The sequence below is a fragment of the Sinocyclocheilus grahami genome, unplaced genomic scaffold, assembly GCF_001515645.1.
Source record: "Sinocyclocheilus grahami isolate Dianchi unplaced genomic scaffold, SAMN03320097.WGS_v1.1 scaffold54.1, whole genome shotgun sequence".
Lineage (NCBI taxonomy): Eukaryota > Metazoa > Chordata > Actinopteri > Cypriniformes > Cyprinidae > Sinocyclocheilus > Sinocyclocheilus grahami.
The window spans coordinates 1,765,591-1,776,635 of NW_015505233.1; the positions used below are offsets into that span (position 1 = coordinate 1,765,591).

At 37.7% G+C, this 11,045-nt stretch overlaps 1 protein-coding gene across 2 annotated transcripts in view; it reads right to left on the reverse strand.

The window, feature by feature from the left end:
* Positions 1–11,045, reverse strand: part of adck1 (aarF domain containing kinase 1) — a 143,824-nt gene that overhangs the window by 95,203 nt on the left and 37,576 nt on the right. For both annotated transcript variants that reach the window (XM_016269702.1, XM_016269701.1), the window contains exon 4: positions 507–710. In XM_016269702.1, the coding sequence (XP_016125188.1) occupies positions 507–710 (204 nt within the window). The remainder of the gene's footprint in view (positions 1–506; positions 711–11,045) is intronic.

Consider the following 11,045-nt stretch of genomic DNA (forward strand, 5'->3'; position numbering starts at 1 on the left):
GTGTAATGTGAGAAAAAAGCCGGATAGCAACACAAAACAATGGGACACAAGCTGATAGATGATTTGAACCGGTCATCTTCAGAACAGAACAATTATCTCCACCAAAATTTAAATGCCTGTCAAAACATTTCTGAGAGGGAGCACTTTCAGGATGACTGCACTGACGAGAGGCACAAAAGTGCTGACAGAAGAGGACGAGGGAGACCACAGCTTCTCTCATGTGACATTAACCCTGCTGACCCACAGTGACCGAGACAATTATTGAATACCAGCCCCTGTCGCTCACAAGGAGCAGCCTGCAATAATGACTTGAGAAAATGTGATTTGCATCATTAAAATGAAGATAAATTAATAAACCAACATTTACGATTCATTTCCAGATTATTTCCAAGTGAATATTCCAGAAATATGTCATGAATGGAAAATCAAGTAGTTGCTGAAATTCCTAACTTCCTTACATCACCCATTTAATGCATATACTTTGTCCGACAGACAGAAAAACAAACCTCTTGCCCCAGGTCTTCTCGTATGACCTGCCTGATCTCCTCCATACTGCTCTGAGGTGCTCTGCTGTGCAGGACCTTCAGCGTGCTGGTGTACTCCTCAGGCAGTAGGTAGTCCAGGGATCCCAGGTGCTGCCCTACTTTAATGAAGGTGCCTCTGTTCGCACAGCACAAGTCTCGGAGCCTCTCTGCCGAACGCCTGTGAACCTGAAGAAAAAGAAACAAATGAAATTCATGAACTAGACCAATGAATTTACCAATGAAGTGCTAATTAAAATAATTTATAATAGCTCTCCTAATTCTTATTAATACACTACTTACTGTAGTGTTCAGAAGTTTGGGGCCAGTAAGATTTTTTTACAACGTTTCAAATAATTCCTATTTTAAAAAATGCTGTACTTTTAAACTTTCTATTCATCAATAATCCTGAAAAAAAATGTGACAAAGTTTCTACAAAAATATTAAGCAGCACAACTGTTTTCAACACTGGTAAAATAAAATAAAAAAAGACCAACAAATCAGCATATTAGAATGATTTCTAAAGGATCATGTGACACTGACAATATATATATATGTTTTTTTTTTTTTTTTTTTGGCTAGAGTTACCCAAGAAGCCACAGCAAGACAATCTAGAAAAGACAATACATACTGTTCATATTAATTAGCATATTATGTTGCTTTTAATTAGAAAGGACAACATAAACAACATAAAAGAAGCATATTTTGATAAGTTGCCTGAATCATTGCTACCAGTAAAAAAAAAAAAAAAAAAAGAAACACACACACACAATAGGTTCCCTCCCCATCACCTCATTTGTCTTAAATGCTGTTTAAATGGGACGTCAGTTTTATGGGGGTCTTTGTGCTGTCCCGTCCCAACACCAGCTGGTGGAGTTGATAGTACTCTTGGAGGGACGTCCCTTTGGGACCAGAGCAAATAAACTGCCGTGAAATGAGCTCTCTTAACCCTCTCACCCTGACAAAAGACAGTCTTTTGTGCTCCAAATGGGGCCGCATATGAGGCCGGTCGTCCGATTCGAATCATTCCTCAAAAGACGAAGTCCACATGCACCTAATTATACTGGGTGGGGAGTCTATATGTGTGTGTCATCGTGTGTGCAGGGATTAAACTGGGCTGCAATGATCCAGAACAGTGTCCAGAATCAGATTTTTTTTTTTTATTACAAATTATTGGTGGACTTGTCGATGAATTCCATTTCCTATATGATCCAGTTTGATCCACTACACATGTGTCTCCTAATTCATTCACTGAAACAAAAAGTTTCATTACGGTTTATTACAGGCTGCATTAATTTGATCAAAAATACAGAAAAAAAATAAATTTTGTTAAATATTATTGCAATTTAATAAAATAACAGTTTTCTTTACTTTTTGCTTTTAGTCATTTAGCAGACGCTTTTATCAAAAGCGACTTACAAATAAAGTTTTACAAAACAAGTTTTCTATTTTAATATACTTTGAAATATAATTCATTTCTATGAAGCAAAGCTGAATTTCATCAGCCATTTCTTCAGTCTTCAGTGTCACATGATCAGAAATCATTCTAAAGCCCTATTCGGACGGGATTCGTTTTACAGGGGTAGATGGGGTACTGTAATTTTACCACAGGACGTCTGTAATATTAATGGCCGATTCGCACGGGATTAGAAATCTCAGTAAAACAGTCAGAAGTGGGAGGGGTAACGCGATTTACGCACCACCGTCACGTGCGATTTACGTTATTTCCTGAATGTAAGTGCTCTTCATCGTTCTGTAACAGTAAATGCTTGAGGTGATTTAGACAAGACGAGTGATTGACAGGAAGCGTGACTATATAGGACTGCTGTGTGTGACATGAACTCACTGTCAGAGAGAGAGAAAGCGTAGCTGGTATCATTTTACCAATCCTGCGGGAAAGCGGTATTGAACAGTTTAAAATATTTCTGTATGATATGTGTTGAAAAACGATGTTTTTGACAAAAATATTAACAAACCCAAAAGATTCGGGTCTTTTGAAAAAACATTCAGAAGCCACCCCCCAGCTCCGCCCCAATAGACACTTAATGCCGAGTTCACACTGCACGATTTTCAAAGACGTTGCATCACTGTTGGTTTCACACTGAACGACTATCTGAGGTAGCATTCAGTTGTTGCTGTGTTCACTCTTCACGATGGAATGGACGACAGGAGGTTACACACTGCATGACTTTACAATAGGAAGAATCGCCGACAACTCTGTCTGGTGCAGGGTTGCCAGGTTTTCGCCCAATTACTACTCAAAACAAGCCTGAAAATAGCCCAATTGCTTTCAAGGGGGTCCCCCAGTAAAAATTGCGTTGGGGGGTAAAATACAAATTTTTTGGCGGGATTCTCCTGGTACAATTCACATTCCAGGGCCTATACATATACATAATATACATAACTTAATATATTTATTAAGTGTATCTTTTTGTCCCTGTTATTTTTAGGTGTGTAAGAGTGAAACATTTAAATTATTATTATTATTATTATAAAAAAGTGGACCCCAGTTAGACCCCCGCTCTAATTAAATAAAATGCAACCAAATAACCAATTTAATTTTGTTTAATTTATAAAAAGTTGTTTACAGTCACAGTTACAGGACAGCCAAAATCAAAATCATTCTACTAGACTAGACCAAAAAAAATAAAAAATATCCATATAGGTGTACATTTCAGTTTTGATCGATTGTTTGGTTTTATGTAAATATATGTTTGTTAGTATAGTGACAAAATAGTCTTTTTTGTAGATGGAGGATGGGTCATGTCAGTTTATGTCGCCTATGCACCACAATCATTATAAATTTTAGGTTTCTTCCACCTCCAATATTTTAGTTTAACCCCAGTGTATGTTTTTTCTTGAGTGTTTCCTCAGGCAACACCCCCTCAGGTCCAAAAAACTTCTTTGGATGGAGGTGATATTTTTGACAGGATGTCGAGGGGAGAGTAAACACACTTCTGTCAGGCAGGATTTGCTGTTAATCCTCACATGCAGTGGATGTGAGATTTAAAGGTTGTCCTATGGGCATTTTCTGCAGAACTGTTCGAGCTCAGCGCAGCCACCACCGACGGCAGCCCGGGCTGGCCGGCTTTGCAGCACGCACAAAACCCCATTTTCCATGCCTGGAGAAGCCAATAGGATGTGACAGCTCGGAGATAATTACGAGGGTGATGAGAAGACACTTTATTTCGGCGGATACAAAACATGTGGTTCTCGCCTTCCCAGCTCAGAGCCCAAACAGGCTTTTGATGGTAAGGATGTGTCGAGGAGAAAGGCAGGGCTAATAAGAGACGAAGGAGGCAGTAATAACAGTCATGATCTCCGCCTGCTCATCTTCAACACCTTCTATACTGGATCTGTGGAACCAATAAAGCAAAGTGGGGGGACGGCGGCATGAGAAAAAGGATAAGAAGAGGAGGTCTACCCTTTTTTATTCTTTGCTGGCTAATCCCCCAGGGAGAGAAATCTGTGCCACCTGCCATCTTACAGTCCTGGCACTTGTAGACGCAATTGGCAGGCAGTCAGACTTCCTCCATTTCTCTCACTATTCCAACTCCTCCTTTCTCCCAGCCGCCCGCGGCTACTGCAATCACATGGCCAGTCCACTAGGGGCAACCTGGAGGAGCGTGTTGGCTTTTTACAGGGCGTGAAAGGGAAGCCGCTCTGGGATTGGTTGATTTGCAGCTGCACTCGTGCGACGAGCCTCTGTGACATACAGCTGGTCGATCCATAGCTTTTAAAGAAAAAATCTTTAAAAGGATCTTAATGTTTATTAAGATCCTTAAACATCTTGTTTTCAGGCCTCCATCCTGAATTGCTGTGCATTTTTACATGCTACCTTTCACAACTGCACAGAAAATGAAATCCAGGTAGAAAGGGACCCGTTTCTCCAGAAAATAAAATGTATAAAAAGGGCAGCATTTACTGCAGCAATTTACCGCGAGCCAGAGAGCTCTTCGTATCTGATGAGGCGTCAATCATGTCTTCCATCAAGGCAATGCTGAAGAGTCTTTTGTCACAGGAGTTGTTCAGCAAACACAAGTGTGACAGCCAATCAAGTCCTCACCGCAGCACGGGGAGGCACAGGAGAAGCCCTCCACATGTTCAAGACAGGCAAACTCAGCAGAAAGCGCTGATTTTACGTGAGATGGGGAGAGAGAAAGGGCTAGATATATATGAAAAGATCACACACACGGAAGAACAGACATGCAAAGCTTTAGCTATGAACTCTGGCAAACTAAAGGCACCTGACCAAGAAGACTACTGGAGTATTCTGGGGGTACAAAATGTTCCCTGTTGGAATTTGTTGGTTATATCATTCAGTAAAGAGATTTCAACCTTTACAACTGTAGAAATGAGCATAAACAAGGAGAAAGTGTAACCTATTAAACATGTTGATAACTTTTAAAGACTACTTAGAAATCATTAATCAGCAGCTATTTGGCTTTTTTTTAGATAAACATTGTTTTGTTTTTTTAACTCAACAATTTAGTTTACATTGTTTTTTTATATAATTTATATAAATATTATCCCTAAAATGATGAGCAAAATTGGGTCACACTTGGGTCTGTCTATTAACAAACCATTAACTATGACGTTTTCTTCAATAAACTCCTAATTTGCTGCTTGTTAATAGTAAGGTAGTTGTTAAGTTTAGGTATTTGGTAGGATTAGGGATGTAGAATATAGTCATATACAATAAATGCTTTATAAGTACTATTAAACAACATCTTAATAACAGGCATCCTAATAAGCAACTAGTTAATAGTGAGAATTGGTCCCTACCTATACTAAAGTGTACTAAAGTGTAAATTAAGATTAAGGTTTAAATAAAATGATTTATTTAAAATAAAACAAGGTAATTTATTTAAAAAAAACAAATTCAATCATTTAAACGCACATAAAATATAAAAGACAAATATAGACAATTTAAAATCGTATTTTATTACATATATATATATTTATACACAATTATATATAATCAAATGCATAATATACATTACATATTATATGTACAAACTGAGACAGCATGTTTTAAAACTTTAAAAGAGTATTATGTATTAAAAGTTAGGTTTTAGTATTAAGACCACAGAACTTGAAAATAATAAAACAGCTATATGAAGAACAGTATCAAATATAACAAAGAATATAGCAAATGTAGCCAACGGCCTTAGGGTGTATCTTTCATTTAATTTTCATACTGACATCAGCATTGCCATCAGTCATTAAAAATCCCATTTTGGTCAACCACTAGGATCTTTTGGCTGACTGGTCTGATACTACTGACAATACAAAATCTAAAAAATGCCCCCTAAGAAATAAGTCAGACGAACCCGAAACAAGCCAGATATGCTTCCATAAGACTAGTCTATTTTGAAAACAGGTTGTTCTGAATATCCCTAAGTGAAACATCACGCTTCTCTTTTGGCGTGTACAGTCTGTCACCGCTGCTCTGTGGAGGCAACGAGGCCCTGCGCAATTAATACCCAAGTAGAGCAATTCCCACTACCTCCCCATCACCTCCTCTACTGTTCACTTCCTCCTCCCCAAAAGCCCTCTCTCCATCCCTTTCTCTCTCTTCCCACAACCCTTTCATCCGTGGACAGAGCGGCACAAAGCCGGAGCTCTGACAACTCTCGTAATTGCCACAGACATTAATGACATATTTCAGCAGCAGGCAGAAGCCATTAGATGGCCTTTGAAAAATGCTTTGTAGGACCATCATCAGAGCATGTTATTGCCAGGGGACTAATGGGGAGGCAGCAGAGGTTCCTCTTATGCTATCCCTGCTCTCACTGTGCACAAAACACCAAATAATAATGATCAGTCTCACATCAAAGGAAACATGAATTAGCAATACGGTCACAAACTTGACACGCCAAGACAAACTGTTAACCTCAGCGCATCAATACAGCAAAAGTGCCAGGTCAAATTGGCATCAAGTATAAATGAGTAAAAATATATTTAAAAATCAAGTTTATCACAATTTAACTGCTAATTAAATTTAATGGAACTAAAAGTTGATTGCTTAACATTAATAAACTCAAATACAAATAAACAAATAAATGCATAAATGCATGCACAAATAAATAAGATATGCATATTAAATATAATAACTAAAATGCATAAATAAAAAAAACAATAAATCAAAAATGCATTAAAATATATAAGTAAAAATTTTAAAAATAAATAAATAAATCCATGCACAGCAAATTACAACATGCACTAAAAACAATCTAAAGGCTATTAGTGAGAAACAAACACTGGCATAAATATTCCAGACACTCTAATTATAGACAGAACAATGTTTCTTGATCTCAGGGTCTATAAAAATCTCTTTATGGACCGCACATGAAACTAGACAATTTTTTTTTTTATTCAAAGGTCTTGGTGTTAAAAAAAAGCACTTATTACACACACACACAAAACAATACATGATTTTTTTAATAATGCAATTATTACCTAAAAACACTCTTCACTTTTAAAATTGTACAAATAAGGCTACATGGATGCAAATCAACACAGAAGACGGAAAAAAATAGCATTTGTGTTCTTTAAGACAAAATTGCACATATTGCACAACCTTAACAAGATATTTGAGCGCTACTAGCAAGTTTCCTTAGATAACTACTAGAAAGTGAATAAAAACATTCCGTGTCATGTAATAATATCACCTCAGAGACATCAGACTGATATGGTGTTACAGCTAGCTGAACCACTCATTTTAAGTGAGAGCTTCATTGACTTTTTTCTCATATAACAAACATGTTTTGGGGGTAAAAGTGCAAATCAATGACCTCTAAAATGCTGGAGTCATGCATTAAAGCCCTATTGATCAAGTAACCAAAGAATCGGACCTCCAGACAGCTTTAAACCTGAAGACAACAAAACCAGGCCTTAAAAGCACAGAACTGGTAATAATACTGCTGTGTCCACTCATTTCTCTCTCTTACTTGCTTAATAAAGTGATTTCATGTATATGAAAGGTCTACACGAAGGAAAGCCACAAAAAGACGGCTCACTCTTCTGTGATCACTGTCGTTTGAGGTGAAACGACGCTCTGTGCACTTCCATCATTACACAGCGGCTTAGCCAGTCACTCCTATTGTAAGCAAAGTGGACCGACGCGCGTTCATAGAAATTGCATCTACTATTGCCAGGCAATTATTGCTTTACATTGTGACTTCATGAATAACTCGGAGGGAGCAGGCAATTTAGCGGCTGCCCAATCTCAGAAAATTCCCAGCAGTCAATAAATGCACACTAGACCATTAAAAAGCCCCTCTTATTCATCTTTCCCCCCACCTCCGCGAGCTGCACCTACTGCCGCCCATCTCAGTTTGAAATTGCCTGGCCAGATGGAGGGCTGTGGGATCTGTTTGGCTAGCTCCTGGCGCTAGCAACAAATTAACATACAGTAATGAATTGCCCGAGTAGAACAGAGATGCACTTAGCCCTTAAGTGTTGATGCCATCGAACAAATGGAAGTGCATCTCATTCGTGACAGACCTAAAACAAACAAAACCTTCATGGATTACTCTGCCCTTACAATTTACACATCTGCTTCGTGCGATGTGCTGTTAAACACGAGATCATGTGTGCATCGCCTCCGTTCAGTCTCAATGCAAGTGCTAGAAATATCGGCAGGGATTATTCAGTAGCCTCTTAACTTTGGTAAGGGCATGTCTTCCTGTCTTCCATACCTAAATTTACGGCCATGCTGTGATGCCGCTTTGCAACTTCTGAAAGGAGTGTTTTTCTGCCTGGTGAGTTTTCAATAGACTCAGATGAGCTTGCTATTATTCCAGACAAGCAACAGTGATTCTTTAGTTATGAGGTTAACTGGCCTATTTGCCCAAATCCACCAGAAGAAAGATTAGCCTTAATTAAAAGGATAAGATTAGGTCAAAGGGCAATATCTAAAATAAATACTAAGCACCTGCAGTGCTAGCAAAGGGTTTTGTTTATTAGGCTAATGAGATGCATATATACACACACACACACGTACATATTGAGGAAAAATATGTTAGATTTATATATAAAATATTTTGTAATCAAACTTTTATTTAGAATTTTATTTATATAACATTATTTTCTGACATTTCCCCCCACAGTCCTATTATCTTAATTATGATTCATTATATTTATAAATCATGTTTATAAATTATTCATATTGCTTTACATACATTTAAAAAAAAATGTAGATTGTACGGAGAAAAATACTGAAATACATTTTTTGATGAACAAATTAAAATGTGTACATTATAATTATTATACATAGGCTATTAACACAAATGTCAGACAAAGTCATGTGCATTATGACTTCGTCCATGACTCCCCCCCCCCCAAAAAAAAGAAAAAAATCTTGAATACAAATTCATATAAAATGGTCCTAAAAATTTGAATTTGTTTTCTTTATGCAAGTAAAAAATATATATATATTATTTACTACATTTGATTCTGGGGGTGAAATGTGACGAACTTTTGAATAATCATTAATATACATCCATATAAATTATATATTTTCTTAAATTTTCCTTCAAAGGTTCACATTCCTTAGAATAAAGTATTGATAATCAAAAGCATGCAACCTAAAACAGACATCATAACCTGACAGCAGCTGAGAAATGTTCACAGCTACAACACCCCTCAAGTATAGCATGCCATTAGCAGCAGATGCATTGCAATCAATTAATAAAAGCAGACATCCCAGATTACATCTGCAGCAAAAGGGGTTGAATTATGCAATCCCACACTTCATTACTGAATGCTCTGTGAGCCAAATCAATACTCTGTCATATTAGCTTCCCTTTCCCCTCCTATTCAGGCTGTGAAACGTAATGCTGACATGTTTATTTGTTTATTTATTTATTTATTATTTATACTCAATTAAACATTTAACAGTGCTCTACTTTTTCAGTTTTTGTCTCCCCACCACCCCATCATCCACAGATCATGTGGGAAGTCTGAAAGCTAGAAGCTGGAAGGTCAGTGAAGTGCACATTACTAATACAGTGATGCAATAAGCGATTTGAAAATCAGGAGACATGCCACAATCAGTGTGAAAGCTTGTCAGAGACCCTTCACTTTGATTGCATTAGTTCATGAGGCACATGAGCCCCTATATAGGGCCAACTGGGGAAGTCATGGCCTAATGGTTAGAGAGTCGGACTCGTAACCCAAAGGTTGTGGGTTCGAGTCTTGTACCGGCGGGGATTGTAGGTGGGGGGAGTGAATGTACAGCGCTCTCTCCCACCTTCAATACCATGACTGAGGTGCCCTTGAGCAAGGCACCGAACCCCCAACTGCTCCCCGGGCGCCGCAGCAAAAAATGGCTGCCCACTGCTCCGGGTGTGAGTTCACGGTGTGTGTGTGTTCACTGCTGTGTGTGTGCACTTTGGATGGGAATCATGTTGTGTTTAAGCACTAATTCCTAGTATGGGTCACCATACTTGGCCACATGTCACTTCACTTCACTTCACTTCAACTATTGCTTTAAAAAAAGAGTGATTAATAAGGTAATCGTGGTAAAGCACATGTTAAAACATCAGTTCTGTTGCTAATGCAAAAGCTTAAGAAATCTGAACCAATTTGACTTTTAAATGCATAATTTTATCCATTGACCAGTTGAATTGCAAAAAGTTACGAATGCAAAAGTAATGACAAAAATGTCTATACTCTGGTCTGTCATGTACAAACAAACAAATAGTATCTCAAACGCATGCTATTGGTTGAGTCAAAAATGCACAAAGTTTTTGAATCACAGACAATTTCACTTATTGATCTCTTTAAAAGAGCAAAAAGCTATGATTATGAAACAAAACCTACAATATCCATGCACAAACATAGCAGGCAATCATTTTCAACACTAGTTTTCACTGAGCTTCAGTGCTGGATCTGTAAAACTCCTCTGAAAACTTTATTTGAAGCTGTGTCTATTTATTACTAGCTTTGCTGTGATAAGAATGCAATTTGCATTTTAGAATACGAGAGAGACGATTATCAGAAGTGAGAACTCAACAGAAGAATTGAGACAGAGGCTAAAGCATGCTAATGTGCTGGCTGCAAATTCATTACTGCAGCCATTTCATGCACTGGTGGAGCCCAAGCAGCGTCTGATTTACTGTTCTCCTCGGAGAGACGGCACACCATTTCGTACCTCCTCAAATCTCCACTGCTCAGAGGAGACCTGAGACGCCATCTTTTTTCCATAATGCTAGATATCATTTAATATAAGAAGTGCAAGTAAACCCATCTTTAAATGAGATGATGTTTGAGCGATTACAGAAATACAGAAACCTTACACCGTGTTCAAGACAATTCCATTTGTAATTTGAATTTTAAACAGTTCCAGAATCTTTCCCAGCATACCAGCATATGACCAATAAACAAACAGGTATACAGAGTTCACAAATAATTGTGGAAGCAGAAATCAGATTTCAGCCAAAAAAAACAAAACACCAAAGCAAAAACAAAACAAAATAAAACATTAAAAAACTAAACTAAAACAAAAGCAAACAAAAC